The 17,021-nt window shown below is 37.0% G+C and overlaps 1 protein-coding gene across 7 annotated transcripts in view; it reads left to right on the forward strand.

The window, feature by feature from the left end:
- Window positions 1-14,795, forward strand: part of RRAGB (Ras related GTP binding B) — a 30,468-nt gene extending 15,673 nt beyond the window's left edge. For 6 of the 7 annotated variants that reach the window (XM_019719549.3, XM_074323426.2, XM_074323427.2 and 3 more), the window contains 5 exons: window positions 944-1,039; window positions 3,228-3,350; window positions 4,767-4,858; window positions 13,233-13,348; window positions 14,265-14,795. In XM_019719549.3, coding sequence (XP_019575108.1) covers window positions 944-1,039; window positions 3,228-3,350; window positions 4,767-4,858; window positions 13,233-13,348; window positions 14,265-14,362 — 525 coding nt within the window. In that variant the 3' untranslated portion in view covers window positions 14,363-14,795. The remainder of the gene's footprint in view (window positions 1-943; window positions 1,040-3,227; window positions 3,351-4,766; window positions 4,859-13,232; window positions 13,349-14,264) is intronic. The other variant, XM_088795311.1, reaches the window with a different exon arrangement.
- Window positions 14,796-17,021: the final 2,226 nt, after the last annotated feature.

Below are 17,021 nucleotides of genomic sequence, written 5' to 3' on the forward strand. Positions count from 1 at the left end.
CTGGTTTAAATATTAACCTCATCTAAAAACTACCTTCACAGCAACATCTAAACTGGTGTTTGACCAAATGTCTGGGTACCATGGCCTAGCCAAGTTGATACATAAAATTAACCATCACAGTGTGTACATGCACTTACTACAAAGTCACCCAGTCATGGAAAATCTCTCTCTCTCTTTCTCTTTCTTTCTCTTTCTCTCTCTCTCTCTCTCTCTCTCTCTCTCTCTCTCTCTCTCTCTCTCTCTCTCTCTCTCTCTGTATTTGTATAGATAGATATTTTTCCATATGTATGTGGGAACTTACAGATAGATACATATCCAAGATGAACAGATATTTATGAAGGGGGTGTTATATAGCCAAATAAATACAATCCATACAGAAATAATATATATGAGTGTATGCATATATGTATGCCTGAGAGAAAGATGTCTACAAAGGTTAAATAAAGTATTTTGATTTACAAAACTTTGATATGGGATAGCTATCTTTTTTATTTATTTATTTATTTATTTATTTATTTATTTATTTATTTATTTATTTTTTATTAATTAGTTTCAGGTGCACAAGACAAAGCAAAACTTAGACATTTATCATTTATATGGGATAGCTATCTTAAAAGGCCCAGATTGGGTGATTTGGAATGTTAGATATGTTTCTTAAGACTCCTATATATGGTAAATTTTATTTCTCAAAATAGTGCTCTCAGTGAGTACACAGCAGAAGCAGCATGGGCCTGAAGAATTCTAGTAGCTATTGCACTTTTAGACCTGACCTGAAACTATTTCTGCCATCCTAGTTTCTGAAGTAAGGTATACACTGAAAAATTCCTCTGAGGAAAGAGGAAATTCCCCTCTTTAAAATATGCTGAAATAATTACATCTCAGATTTTGCAAAGAAAGAGGAGAGCTGTTTATGCTGATCAGTATGTTGGACTTTTTAATTCAGATTTTTAAAGAGCGAGAAGAAGATCTGAGGCGTTTGTCTCGCCCATTGGAATGTTCTTGTTTCCGAACATCTATCTGGGATGAAACTCTCTATAAGGTGTGTATGTTTCTCTGAGTTCCTTCATTTTAAGAGCATTAAAAAAGGCTAGAAGGTATTATCAAGACTAAAAGATTTTAAACTCTTTCATAGCCATATAAATGTGTTGAATTAAAAAAGAGAAATAATCTATAATAAATAGTTTGAAAACAATATCAAAATTAACCTTAAGAGATTTTGGTTTTGATCATAGATTGGGTTGATACACCTACCAGACCACACTGAACTAGCCAGTTTAGTCACAGTTAATTTGATACTGATCTTCCTGACAGCTGAGGTTTCACGGGCCATGATCCATTTTGACCTGTTGTGGTCCCAGTGCTGATTGGAGCTATGTCTAATACTCAGGTACCTCTATAGGATACACGCTGGTCTGCCTAAGTTGATGGCAATAGAAGAACAATATTTAGGGGAGAGATTGGAGAAGGGAGTCTTAGAATGAGACATGTTATATCTAGAATTTGGTAGCTTCAACTTTCATGCCAAATGGAGACTAGCATTCTTTCAACCAGAAAGATTGTTCCTGTTGCTGGAATGGATACCACACTGCTTGTAGTAGTTGTAGCGGTTACAATAGGTGTGTTATGGATGAAGCTGAAATTACCTTATTGGCACATAGGCTCCTTATCCTGCTTCCTCCCTTTCTCCTACTGAACTAGTGTTTTGAAAGACTTGTTCCTTTTGGGTCCCCTTGTGGTCAGATCTTTCCTTCAGACTGCTTCTGGTATCCATTGACAAGTATGACTCTGGGTGGGAAAGCATCCTTCTCTGTCACTGGTAGCTACAGCCTCAGTATCAACTGCATTTGACAAGTATCTACAACCAGAAGCACAGAAACCTGATTTGCCAAGGAGAAAAACCGTTGGACTTTAAATATAGCCATTGATTTATTTTTTTAACTAATTTCCCCCCCCCCAATATTATGTTGACCCAGCCTCACTCTAATAACAGATCATTTTTGAGATAGATACCTGTCTAGGAAATACTGTTCTAGATTAATTTGGGCCGAATTTCTCTCAAAGCCTTATTCCCATAGAACAGGTAACCGTGAATAAGGATGGACATGACGCACTGATAAGAACCAACTGCGGTGTGAAGGATGGCAATACATAACACGACCAAAGACAATTGGCTAATCACAACACTGCTGTGAGTGACAATGTCTCTGCTGTGGTTAGCTTTGGTGCCTTCTCCAAGGTAAATTCAGCAGTGACATTAACACCGATCTGGGAATTTGGAACCTAAACCCCCATGCCTGAGTAATAAAACTAATTGGAACAGAGACATGGCACTACTATCTCTTACATAAATGTTGCATAGAGCTAACTTAAAATTTTATATTAAGTTTTATTCTACAAACACTCATTGCCTATCTGCTTGATGCTGTTGGACGCACAAATGACTAAGACCAGGTTCCTGCCCTCTAGTAGGGGAGAGAAGAACATTGTACACCTTAGGAGACAAATTAGAGTGAGATTTAAGGAAGTACTAAAATGGAAATTCAAATAAAAAAGCCTTAAGAGAATAGAGGGAGGGTGTGGTTAATTTCAACTCCTTACATTCATCATACTCTTCTAGATGAAGTCAGTTTTAAGAAACGCACAATGTATCATTTTTAATTTTATTGGATCAATAATTTATACAGCTAAAAATAAGCCTTTACAAATGACAATGCCACTAATTTGTCTTGTAATTTCTTTTGTATGTTATCCCATTCAGGGGAAGGGCCATTTGTTCATGTGGCTCTGATATTTTCACAAAATTGATTCTTAGATGTATGTTAAATATAGCATTAGTTTCTGATCTTTAGAGCAATCTATACTATTGGACCTAAATATTTGTTGAATGACTGGATTAGAAGCTTTTTATCCCAGTAGATCAGAATTTTCAACCTTTTCTGAGACCACAGGATGGAATTTTTTTTTTTTAATAATCAGTGGAAAAAAGTTTCACCAGCATTTTACAAAATTTTTGGAAAATTTTTTTAAACTTCAACTGAAGGAGAAAAATAAAATATTGGCTTTGTTTTCTCATTTTATTTATTTTATATCATGTTTGTTATCAGTATTTGGGACTCAATTTTATCACCATATTTTTCTGTCCATATGCTATAATGTACTTACTCATTTGCAAAGGTCTGGGACAGGCTACCTATTGGTAATATTACACCACGCTTCTGTTCTGTTAGGCTTGGTCCAGCATTGTTTATCAGCTGATTCCCAATGTTCAGCAGCTAGAAATGAACCTAAGGAATTTTGCTGAAATTATCGAGGCTGATGAAGTGCTTCTATTTGAGAGAGCTACATTTCTGGTGAGAACTTCATGCTCTGTAGATGTACTTCCACTTACGTTCTTTTATTCAACAACAAATAACAACATGTTGCCACTTTCAGGAAGAACCTTTTCCCTCTTGTCATTACTTTAGCATGCATAACCTGATTTATAAAGTAGTATTGTCAGCAAGTGACCTGAAAGAAGTGCTTTGGTTTGTAGCTCTTTAGTAATTGGTAAAACTTAGTTTTCTTTGCAGGTATGCCTTACTATAGTTTAGATTATTTCTGCTAATCATTGTTCATTTGTATTCAAGTATCTCTATTTCCTATTGACTTTTATTATGAAATGAGGGTTATTTCCCTTTTGAGGAAACTTACATCCCACCCCTTTCTCCAAAACAGTTGAAAATTTTTACCGTGGAAGAGATGTAATTAATGGTCAGTTCAGTGACATAGCTTAAGAATTCAGATGGAGAGGTTGAATGGGAAAGAGGCATGTTAATATTTAATCTTTTTATAAATTCAACTTAACTATATTAGAGCCTATTGTATGTAAGGCCCTGAGAGGGGATACAAAAAAACAATATTTATAAGTAAAATTTTTAAATAACAGTAATAGAAACTAATTTGAGAGGTCTGAAGCACTTCATAAATAATTGCTGATTAGCTTAGTAAATGTAACTCTAAGAGCAACTCATAGTAAATGATTTGTTTCTGAGCTCTACCAATGTTTGGTGATTTTAGACACATTCTTAATCTCTCTGAGCTTGGTTCCCATTCTATAAAATGGAGATAATCTCTATATCATAGATTCTGGCAAGTGAGTCCGTTTTGCTTCCTACTAGAAAACTTCATATCTGTATATTCAGCCTATAGGAAATGCTTGTCTGGTTTTATTAAAATCTGAAAGTGTTAGGGGAAGTATTTTTACCAGGCGTGGGTGTTCATCATGAATAGGTTCATTCATAGATAGTAAATTCTCAGAGGTAAGAATCATTTAGTTAACATTTTTAAATATAGTATCAAAAGCCATTTGGTTATAACTGTCTTTAGAATTAAATACATTAAGTATACATAAGGATTTTTATTTCTTTTTCCTTTTTTGACTTGTACCTTTTTAAAACGAAAGATCATCCTATGAAATATTGAAATAAGATGAATATTAAATGATTAAAGTAAGTGAGAAGGTACAGCAATGAACCAAAATAGATAATGCTTAAATGATCTAATAAAATTGTAACCAAACGGTACGGGATGGGTCATCCATAAGGACAGTGAAATTTTGCATAATGTCGGCAGGCTATTAGACAGAGGAAAAGAGACAGTAAGCCAGGTGCCAAGTCTATCCTGAAAATCAGGGTGACCAAGAGACTGACAGAAGCCTGCCTTGAGGAGTAGCAGAGAGTGGTATGACTACATTGCATGGATTTAAAGGGCATTGGTCTTTTTCATAGGTGATTTCTCACTACCAATGTAAAGAGCAGCGTGATGCCCACAGATTTGAGAAAATCAGCAACATTATTAAGCAGTTTAAGCTGAGTTGCAGGTAAGAGATCTTATGTGATCTATTTATATCTGGAAAAGATTATTGTTATTTTTGAGAAGTTCAAATAACTATAGTGGACTGCACTTGTATATTCAGAATAGTTCCTTCAATTGGAAAGAAAGCTAACGTCCAAGGGAGCCTACAATTGACTTAGGTGAAATTCATTTTCCTTTAATGCAAACTCAAGTAATACAGAAGAAGTGTATAAAAAATGCCTAAATAGAGTACCATGTTGAGATGTTTGATCCTATTTGGGAAGAAATAAAAAAATGTCCAAGAGATTTGAAGAAGAAGAAAGAAGGATAACTTACCCTACCAAATACCAAGATTTTCTATAAAACTACATTAATTATAATAGCGAGGTACTGATTCAGGAATGGTACAAAATAGAGAGTCTAGAAATGTCTAATCATGTTGTCTCTGCTTTGATTAAATACAATTTCAGTCTTAGCATTGTGAATATCGGAAGAAGAAATGGCTGAAAATCATAATTTAGTAAAGATTCAAGAACTAACATTCTTACCCTGGTAAACTTTGATACCCAGACAACACATAGGTATAAGTTTACTCCTTTTATGCCTTAGGATAAAAAGCACTTTGAGGTTTTTTTGGCATGTTTAATGCTAAAATTTTTAAGAAGAAATATCAAATGGCATGCAAATATAATTACCTTGTTTGTTTCAAAAGATATGGAATCATTTCTTGAATTTCAGTGTAACTAACATTCCAAATAAATAGTTATTAATGTCAGTGATAGAGAAATTTCAACCTTAAAAAGTTTCTTTTTTTATTTTTTATTTTTTTATTATTATTATTATTTTTTTTTTTTTTAAGATTTTATTGGGGAAGGGGAACAGGACTTTATTGGGGAACAGTGTGCACTTTCAGGACTTTTCTCCAAGTCAAGTTGTTGTCCTTTCAATCTTAGTTGTGGAGGGTTCTGTTCAGCTTCAAGTTGTCCTTTCAATCTTAGTTGTGGAGGGTGCAGCTCAGCTCCAGGTCCAGTTGCCGTTGCTAGTTGCAGGGGGCACAGCCCACCATCCCTTGTGGGAGTCGAACCGGCAACCTTGTGGTTGAGAGGACATGCTCCAACCAACTGAGCCATCCGGGAGGCAGCTCAGCTCAAGGTGCCGTGTTCAACTTTAGTTGCAGGGGGCAGAGCCCACCATCCCTTGCGGGACTCGAGGAATTGAACTGGCAACCTTGTGGTTGGGAGCCCACTGGCCCATGTGGGAATCGAACCGGCAGCCTTCGGAGTTAGGAGCATGGAGCTCTAACCACCTGAGCCACCAGGCCGGCCCCTTTTATTTTTTATTTTTTAAAAATTTATTAGGGTGACAATTGTTAGTAAAATTACATAGATTTCAGGTGTACAATTCTGTATTACATCATTTATAAATCCCATTGTGTGTTCACCACCCAGAGTCAGTTCTCCTTCCATCACCATATATTTGATAGCCCTTACCCTCAACTCCCACCCCCAGCCCCTTACCCTCTGGTAACCACTAAACTATTGTCTGTGTCTATGAGTTTTTGTTTCTCATTTGTTTGTCTTGTTCTTTTGTTGTTTTTGGTTTATATACCACATATCAGTGAAATCATATGGTTCTCTGTTTTTTCTATCTGACTTATTTTGCTTAGCATTATACTCTCAAGATCCATCCATGTTGTCACAAATGTTCCTATATCATCTTTTCTTACTGCCAAATAGTACTCCATTGTGTATATATACCACAACTTCTTTATCCATTCATATATCGCAGGACATTTTGGTTGTTTCCATGTCTTGGCCACTGTAAACAAAGCTGCAATGAACATTGGAGCACACGTGTCTTTATGTATAAATGTTTTCAGATTTTTTGGTAGATATGCAGGAGAGGGATTGCTGGGTCATATGGTAATTCTATTCGTAATTTTTTGAGGAACTTCCACACTGCCTTCCATAGCGGCTGCACCAGTCTGCATTCCCACCAACAGTGTATGAGGGTTTCTTTTTCCCCACAGCCTCTCCAAAACTTGTTACTATTTGTCTTGTTGATGATAGCCATTCTGACTGGGGTGAGGTGATATCTCATTGTGATTTTTATTTGCATTTCTCTGATGATCAGTGATGTTGAGCATTTTTTCATATGTCTATTTGCCATTTGTATTTCCTGTTTGGAGAAATGTCTCTTCAGGTCCTCTGCCCATTTTTCAATTGGGTTGTTTGGTTTTTTGTTGTTGAGTTTCATGAGTTCCTTGTATATTTTGGGTATTAGCCCCTTATCGGAGGCACTGTTTGCAAAAATCTTCTCTCATTCAGTTGGTGGCCTCTTTATTTTGTCGATGGTTTCTTTTGCTGTGCAGAAGCTTTTAAGTTTCATGTAGTCCCATTCGTTTATTTTAGCTTTTACTTCCCTTGCCTTTGGAGTCAAATTCATAAAATGCTCTTTGAACCCAAGGTCTATAAGTTTAGTACCTATGTTTTCTTCTATGAAGTTTATTGTGTCAGGTCTTATGCTTAAGCCTTTGATCCAGTTGAATTAATTTTGGTACATGGTGACAGATAGCAGTCCAGTTTCATTCTTTTGCATGTGGCTATCCAGTTCTCCCAGTACCATTTATTGAAGAGGCTGTCTTTTCTCCATTGTATGTTTTTTTGCTTCTTTGTCAAAAATCATCTGTCCATATTTATGTGGTTTTATTTCTGGGTTCTCAATTCTATTCCATTGGTCTATGTATTTGTTTTTCTGCCAATACCATGCTGTTTTGTTTATTGTAGCCCTATAGTAAAAGCTAAAGTCAGGGAGTGTGATACGTCCAGTATTGTTCTTTTTCCTTAAGATTGCTTTGGCTATTCAGGGTCTTTTGTGGTTCCAAACAAATCGGATGATTTTTTGTTATATTTCTTTAAAAAATGCCATTGGGATTTTGATGGGGATTTGCATGAAATCTGTATATTGCTTTGGGTAATATGGCCATTTGAACTATGTTGATTCTTCCAATCCATGGGTATGGAATGTCTTTCCATTTCTTTGTGTCTTCTTCAATTTCTTTTAAAAATGTCTTATAGTTTTCAGCATATAGGTCTTTCCCATCCTAGGTTAAGTTTATTCCTAGGTATTTTATTCTTTTTGCTGCAATTGCAAAAGGAATTTTTTTTGTGTTTCTTCTTCTGAGATTTCATTGTTAGTATATAGAAAAGCAATGGACTTTTGTACGTTGATTTTGTAGCCGGCAACTTTACTGTATTCGTTGATTGTTTCTAATAACTTTTTGGTGGAGTCTTTAGGGTTTTCTATGCATAGCATCAGGTCATCTGCAAAGAGTGACAATTTAACTTCTTCATTCCCAATTTGAATGCCTTTTATTTATTTATTTCCCCTCATTACTCTGGCGAGGACTTCTAACACTATGTTGAAAAGCAGAGGTGATAGGGGACAGCCCTGTCATGTTCCTGAACGTAGAGCAAAGGGCTTCAGTTTTCATCATTAATTATGGGATTAGCTGAGGGTTTGTCATATATGGCCTTTATAAGGTATTTTCCTTCTATACCTATTTTATTAAGTGTTTTAATTATAAACGGATGCTGTATCTTGTCAAATGCTATTTCTGCATCACTTAATTTAATCATATGATTTTTGTCCTTTATTTTGTTTATGTGATGTATCCCATTGATGGATTTACGGATGTTGAACCATACTTCTGCTCGGGAATGAACCCCACTTGGTTGCAATGAATAATCTTTTTAATGCATTGTTGTATTCGATTTGCTAGAATTTTGTTTAGGATTTTTGCATCTGCATTCATCAGAGATACTGGTCTGTAGTTTTCTTTTTTTTTTTTTTTAATATTTTATTGGGAAAGGGGAACAGGACTTTATTGGGGAACAGTGTGCACTTCCAAGACTTTTTTCCAAGTCAAGTTGTTGTCCTTTCAATCTTAGATGTGGAGGGTGCCATTCAGCTTCAAGTTGTTGTTCTTTCAGTCTTAGTTGTGAAGGGCGCAGTTTAGCTCCAGGTCCAGTTGCCATTTGCTAGTTGCAGGGGGCACAGCCCACCATCCCTTGCGGGACTCGAGGAATTGAACTGGCAACCTTGTGTTTGAGAGCCCACTGGCCCATGTGGGAATGGAACCGGCAGCCTTCGGAGTTAGGAGCATGGAGCTCTAACCGCCTGAGCCACCGGGGTGGCCCTGTAGTTTTCTTTTTTTGTGTTGTCCTTACCAGGGTATTGTATCAGTGTAATATTGGCCTCATAAAATGAGTTGGGAGTTCTGTCTCTTCTTCAACTTTTTTGGAAGAGTTTGAGCAGGATTGGTATTAGATCCTCTTTGAAAGTTTGGTAGAATTCACTAGTGAAGCCATCTGGTCCCGGACTTTTGCTTTTGCGAAGGTTTTGGTTGACTGATTCAATTTCGTTACTGGTGATCGGTCTGTTTAGATTTTCCAGTTCTTCATGGCTCAGACTTGGAAGGCTATATGTTTCTAAGAACTTGTCCATTTCTTCTAGGTTATTGAATTTGGTGGCATATAGTCCTTCATAGTATTCTTGGATGATCCTTTGTATTTCTGTGGTGTCCGTGATAACTTCCCATTTTCATTTCTCATTTTGTTAATTAGTGTCTTTTCTCTTTTTATCTTAGTGAGTCTAGCCAAGGGTTTGTCAATTTTGTTAATCTTTTCAAAGAACCAGCTCTTTTTCACATTAATTTCTTCTATTGTCTTTTTGTTCTCTATTTCATTTAATTCTGCTCTGAATTTTGTTATTTCCTTTCTGCTGCTGACCTTGGGTTTCACTTGTTCTTCTTTTTCTAGTTCTTTAAGGTGTAACATGAGGCTATTTATTTGGGAGTTTTCTTGTTTCTTGAGTTAGGCCTGTAATTATAAATTTCCCTCTTAAAGCTGTTTTCTCTCCATCCCCAAAATTTTGGTAGGATGTATTTTCATTGTCATTTGTTTCTATGTATCTTTTGATCTCTCCTCTAATTTCTTCTTTGACCCAGTCGTTCTTTAAAAGTAGATTGTTTAATTTCCATGTATTTGTGTTTTTTCCTTTCACAACTTTCTTTTTGCAGTTGATATCCAATTTCAAAGGCTTGTGATCAGAGAATGTGCTTGGTATGATTTCAATCTTCTTAAATTTGCTGAGGCTGATTTTATCTCCCAATATATGGTCTATCCTTGAGATTGTTCCATGTACACTAGAAAAAAATGTATAGTCTGATGTTTTAGGATGAAGTGCTCTATATATGTCAATTATGTCCATTTAATCTAATGTGTCATTTAGTGATGCTATTTCGTTATTTATTTTCTGTTTGGATGATCTATCCATAGCTGTCAATGATGTATTTAAGTCTCCTAGTATAATTGTGTTTTGGTCAATTTCTCCCTTTAGTTCTGTTGGTAGTTGCTTGGTATATTTTGGTGCTTCCTGATTTGGGGCATAAATATTGATGACTGTTATGTCTTCTTGTTGTATAGTCCCCTTTCCCATTATGAAATGTCCATCTTTGTCTCTTGTTACCTTTTTCACCCTGAAGTTTGTTTCATCTGATATCACTATGGCTACACCTGATTTTCTCTGCATACCATTTGCTTGGAGTGTCAATTTCCACCCTTTCACTTTGAGTCTATGCTTGTCCTTGTAGCTGAGATGTGTCTCTTGGAGACAGCATATGGTTGGGTTTAGTTTTTTGATCCAATCTGCTACTCTGTGCCTTTTTATTGGTGAGTTCAGTCCATTTACATTTAGGGAGATTATTGATATGTGAGGATTTCCTGTCATTCTATCTTTAGTTTTCTGGTAAGACTGTGTCTCCATTGTTTCTTTGCCATTTTGTTGTTGTCTATTATGTCTGTGTGGTGGTATTCTATGATGTTTCCCTCTGTTTCTTCTTTTATTACAGTATGTATTTCAGTTCTGGATTTTTTTTGATGGTTACCCTTAAGTTTATGTAAAAGAAAGTTTGATATTTAGAGTATTCCATTTTCTTCAGCACGCTTACTTTCTCCATTCCCATATTCCAGTTCAGGCCTTTACTCTCCCCCTTTTTATGTTTTGGTTGCCACAACTTGTCCCTGTTGATGGTGGTCGAATAGCCTCCTTTAGTATTTCTTGTAGTGCAGGTCGTGTATTAGAAAATTCCCTCAGCTTCTGTATGTCTGGAAAGGTCTTTATTCCTCCTTCATATCTAAAGGATATCTTTGCTGGATATATTATTCTTGGCTCATAATTTCTCTCAATTTCTTTCAATAGTTTGAATATTTGGTTCCACTCCCTCCTGGCTTGTAGAGTTTCTGCTGAAAAATCTGATGATAATCTAATGAGCTTTCCTTTGTAGGTTGCCGTCTTCTTTTCCGTGGCAGCCTTGAGGATTCTTTATTTGTCGTTGATTTTAGACAGCTGCAATACAATGGGCCTTGGAGAAGGCCTTGGGATGAGGTAATCAGGTGTTCTCTTTGCTTCTTGGATTCGAGGATCCAGTTCTGTCCACAAGTTTGGGAATTTCTCATCGACAATTTGTTTGAATATATTCTCTGTTCCCTTCTTTCTTTCTTCTCTTTCTGGCATGCCCATTATTCTTATATTTGTCTTTCTGATGGAGTCAGAAAGTTCTTGTAGTGTTCTTTCATTTCTTTTAAGTCTCCAGTCTCTTTCTTCTTCCATCCGTGTCATTTCCACATTTCTATCTTCGATGTCACTGATTCTTTCCTCCATCTGGTCAACTCTACTACCTAAGCTGGCTGTTTGATTCTTAATTTCTTGTATTGAGTTCTTAATCTCCAGAAATTCCATTTGGCTCTTTTTTAAAATTACAGTCTCTTTTTTTAAAATGCTCACGTTGTTCTTTGGTTGTGTTTCTGAGTTCATTAAACTGTCTTTCTGTTTTCTAGCACCTCATTGAGTTTTTCAGAACTGCAATCTTGAATTCTCTGTCATTTAAGTCACACATTTCCATATCTTTAAGTTCCTTTTCTGGAGACTTTTCACTTTCTTTCTGAGCTGTCTTGTTGCCTTGGTTATTGATGGCATTTACTGATTTATTATTTCTCTTCCTAGACATCTACAGGAGTGGCTTCTGCAACAGGTTGATAGGAAGAGGTCTTTGTTTTGTTTTCCAGTACTTGTTAGTAGAATGTTTTATTTTCTTTCCGACTGCAGCCTTATTTTCTTTCTCACACGGTAGTGCTACGTTTTCTTTGCACTATTCCAGCTTCTCACACAATGGGGGGATTCCCTGGGGGATGGGTTTCTCCTCTGTTAATAGTTTGCCTGGGTCACAGGGCGCAGTGTCTGTGTGGGTATGTGGAGGTTTTTAAAGTTCCAAAGCTCTTCCTGCACCAGATTCAGAGCCCGTATGTTTCAGCAGTTCTGTTTACTCTTGCAGGGATCTGCCCAGATAGGTGGGGCCAGGGGCGGGGTGAGTTGTGAGAGTTTGCCCAGAACAATGGTGGCGACCACCACCACAGCCGGTCCTGCTTCCACAGCTCCCTCCCCTTTGCTGGAACTAGTTGGGCTGTGAATCTTTGTCTGAGGGCCACAGTTCTCAGAACATCAAATATTCTGTTCTTTTCATCTGACACTGCTACTGTTCTGCTTCTAGCACCAGGCAGGTGCGGTCGGGGTGAGCTCTGGGAGGGTAGGTAGGGGGCGGCTAATCTCAGTGCCTAAGTCCGTTCTCTTCTCAGCAGTGAGCGCTTAAACCACCATTTTCAGCCTTCTTACCTCAGTCTTTGCTCCGACGTCTCTGCCGTGAGCGTTGGGTTCAGCCGTGTTATTTGCTGTCCCCTCAGCCCTGTGGGCCACAAGTGGAGCCCTAAGAGTCCGAGTTCTTCCCTCTCCCGCAGCTGCGGTAGTTCCGTGATGCAGCGAGCTCGGAGCACTGAGCTATGTCTGCGTCCTGTGCCCGCGTGGTTCCGTCTCCTCACTTCTCCCTTCTCTCCTCCCCTGCTCGGGCGATTCACCCACCTTTAGGTGAATTCGGTAGTGGGCCTCTTCGTCTTGCCTGTCTGCTGTGCAGGGAGTCCTTTGTGGAGTTATATTGTTCAATTAGTTGTAAATAACAGGTTAGATTTACAGAGGCTTACCTCTCACTGCCATTTTGATGTCGTCTCCTCGTGAACTGTTTTGTTACAAGATTTTTAACATGGATCTAGGTCTAAGCCCACTTTATTTCACAGTCAATATTAAGTCGTAACTCACATTCTAAGTCACTTTCCAAAACATGTTAAATTGAGCATTAGAGTTTCCTTGGAAAACCAAGTGGAGTTAGTGATTAACTGTCTTAATGAAGTGTTGAATTGAGGTATAATGCTATGAAAATATTTCACACAAAAGATAAGAATTTTTTATATTTTTTTATGTTTTTCACTCTTTTCTCCTTTCTCCTATAGCAAGCTGGCTGCCTCTTTCCAGAGCATGGAAGTCAGAAACTCTAACTTTGCTGCTTTCATTGACATCTTTACATCCAACACTTATGTGATGGTTGTGATGTCTGATCCATCCATTCGTAAGTTTAAATTTAGCTGACATAGGTTCAAGCCACATATTCTTTAAACTAATAGCTCTAGAGGTAGTACTTTAATCGATACTGAAAAACTATTTTGTAGTGAGGATGGTTGCATAACTGTGTGAATGTACTTAATGCAACTTACCTGTACACTTAAAAATGGTTAAAGTGGTGAATTCCTTATTATGTGTATTTTACCGCAATAAAATTATTTTAATACTAGTAATAAATAGTTTTTTATGTAGTAGACTTATATCTTAAGCTTAAAAATGATTTAGGCTCTAGGGTATTATGTTTTCTTTATGTGAACTTCAACAATCAAGTTACTAAATCTAGGGATTTTAAAGAAAAGAGAACTGAACTATATGATTTATGCCCCATATATTGTAGTTTTTTAAAAGATGAGTCAATATAAGCTTTGAACTATTAAATGTTGAACGTTTTATATGTCATTGTATATTCCTAGGTACCATATTCCCATATTTGTGTTATGGGAATAAAGGGAGGTATTTGGTGCTTCCATGTCATAATAGCCATGTCCATCACAACCATTAAAATAAAGGTTCTAGCAGTATTTCCAGGATGTTCCTAGAAGTTTAAATTAGCTCTGGTCCACTGGTTTTTTCTACTTTAGATTAATATTAAAATATAACATAAAATAACGGGTTTTATACTATTAGCTCCAAACCAAAAGATTTTGAAATTTTGTCTTGGAAATTTTGTGTTTAGGTATATATAAGTACGTCTTCTACTTTTTCAGAAAAATTACACCCTTGTTAAGTTGGGGCCACCTATTCTTGTATGTTGTCTGTGACGTGCTATGTTGAGGGATTTGACTCTCTGTTTTTACTAGTCAGGCATTCCTTTGGCTGCCTGTACTTATTCTGTTGGGTTTCTCCCCTACCCTTACCCTCAGCTTCTGCAGCTACTCTGATCAACATCCGCAATGCCAGGAAACACTTTGAAAAGCTGGAAAGAGTGGATGGACCAAAGCAGTGTCTTCTCATGCGTTAAACACTGCCAAATGTTGTTTCAGGAAAAAATTGAAACACTGTTTCTTAATTAATCTTCATGTTGTATTTGTGTATGTAAGCTCTGAAATGTGTTGCTTACCATTCCTGTATTTCTTCCCTACTCCCCAGTCTTAATGTTTAACCTTGAATGCTGTTTACTCAAATAGTCAGTGAAAAATTAGAAGATGACCTGTCCATGAATTCAGTGTGTCATAAAAGTAGATGATATGTAAGTGTGCTAATAACAAGGTTCTAATAGTGTAAGTGTTCTGATAAGCTGGTTCTGATAGCTGTGTATGCCAAAGCCTTTCCCAACATTGTCTTGTATTCCTTATCATATAGTAACCTATAAGTTTGGAATATTAACTGTTTTTTCAGCATGCATTAAAAATATTCCTTAACTTCAATTGTAAATAAACTTTTGCTGTTAGGGATTTCAGTGCCTCTTTTTCTTTTCCTTGTTTTTTAAAGTTTTCCCTAAGAAAAAGTCAATTTTACAGTTATTCTATGGGGAGAGGACCTGCAGGTTGTGAAATAGTACAAAATTAAGTTGTAATAGGGTAGGTAGATAGACAGAAATGAGCAGGAGAAGGAGAGACCTAGAGCCCCGGTTAGAAAGCCCCTTGTTGCAGCTCCTACTTGGGTCAAGACCTCTTGCAGCTGCCCTCACTTAGGGCACCAATGCCTTACTAGCCCTGCAGGATTCCAGGCTCACACATGTCCCTAAATCAAAGGGATGTGTTGTTAGAATTTAGAGAGAGAGAGCGAGAGAGAGAGAAACCATCTTGCTTATCAGAATGTACACCCTGCTTCTCAGGGCCATTGTAATGAGCTCAGACAACCTTGGGAGCAAGAAGGGAGTACGAGGCGTGCCAGCTAGGAGAGTGAGAGACACTAGAGAGGGAGAGGGGGAGATAATTCTACCCATAGAAATAAAAACTCTCACACAAAGTAAGACGAGGCTGCTTCCCTCTTTTGGGTCAGCCTGCTCTGTGTCTCGGAGTGTACTACTTTTACTCATAAACTGGCTGTCCTATGCTGCACAAACTCTGATTCTTGACTGAATTCTTCCTTCAAGAAGACAGAGCCGAGGTATGTCAGTCCCGGTAACAGTTGTATGGGAAGAATGGAGCCTTATTATAACCTTAAATCTAGGCAGGATAATTTAAATGTAATGTGAAAGGAAATCAGAAACCATTGTAGGCTTTTGAGGAGGGAATTACATGAAAGGAATTTTGAGAAAAAAAATTAACCTAGACTGTACTGGCTGACTGATAGCAGTTGGGGGAGTTCTGGTAGTAATTCAGGCCTGAGGTGTGTTGAAAGTCTGTTCCAAGATGCAGCTGGAGAAGAAATGAATAAAACGTTGAGGGAAAACAGATAGGATTTATGTGATGTAAGTCTTCTTTCTTGAGGTCCAGGAATGGTTAATTTTATACATTCTATGATGCCTAATGGGATGTGCCTTTATTATGCTAGTCAAGTAGTATTAAAACCTTTTTCAAGTTAGGAGTTGTATTTGACTTCATCCCCTAAGGAAAACATGACGCATTGTGAACGGAGAAAAGGAGCTTGACAACACTAACTAGAATTACTCAAAGCCCTAACGTTTTTAATTTCTGTAGATAGGATAACAATACAAAAACGTTTAGCGAATCTACAGCACAGTAACTCATTTCATTTCTTTTTTTCTTTTTTTTTTTAAATTTTATTTTATTAAATTTATTGGGGTGACAATTGTTAGTAAAATTACATAGATTTCAGATGTACATTTCTGTATTACATCATCTATAAATCCCATTGTGTGTTCATCACCCAGAGTCAGTTCTCCTTCCATCACCATATATTCGATCCCCCTTACCCTCATCTCCCACCCCCCACCCCCCACCCCCCTTACCCTCTGGCAACCACGAAACTATTGTCTGTGTCTATGAGTTTCTGTTTCTCATTTGTTTGTCTTGTTCTTTTGTTGTTTTAGGTTTATATACCACATATCAGTTTTCTGTTGTTCCTATGTCATGAAAAACTTCGTTCAGACCACCAGAACCTCACCTTTCCCCATCTTATTATCCCCAGTTGAGAGAGTTTCTACTGAGCAGGGAAGAACCTGTTGTTTTTTAGTAGGTAGCCCATATTATGTAGACTAGAAATCTCAAGTCTTAAAAAAGCCTCATGGGACTAATTTTATCAACAGTTGTATTAATCTTCTGCAAAAGGAGATTTTTAAAAATAGATGTTCCAGACTTTTTGTTCTATTAACATCTAGTAGGAAAATGAAAAAGAACAAATGAACCAGGGATCTGTTCTGTGACTAATAGGAGTAATGATTTGGCATGTTCTCATCCTCAATATTGGGTGGGATTTGAAGGAGCTATCTAAAGTGTTTTGTTTTTTTAGAAGTTGGATAGATAGATATAGATATAGGTAACAGAAATTAGATTAGCATAAACAGTGCTCAATCTATGACAGGAAGCAGGCAAGAATATACAATGGGGTAAAGACAGTCTATTCAATAAACAGTGTTGGGAAAACGACAGATACTTGAAAAAAAACTAGACCACCTTCTTACTCCATATACAAGAATAAACTCAAAATGAATTAAAGACTTAAGTGTAAGACCCAAAACCATAAAACTACTAGAAGGAAACATAGGCAGTAAA

This window comes from Rhinolophus sinicus, chromosome 18, assembly GCF_057876585.1.
Source record: "Rhinolophus sinicus isolate RSI-liver-muscle chromosome 18, RSI-T2T, whole genome shotgun sequence".
NCBI classification, from domain to species: domain Eukaryota; kingdom Metazoa; phylum Chordata; class Mammalia; order Chiroptera; family Rhinolophidae; genus Rhinolophus; species Rhinolophus sinicus.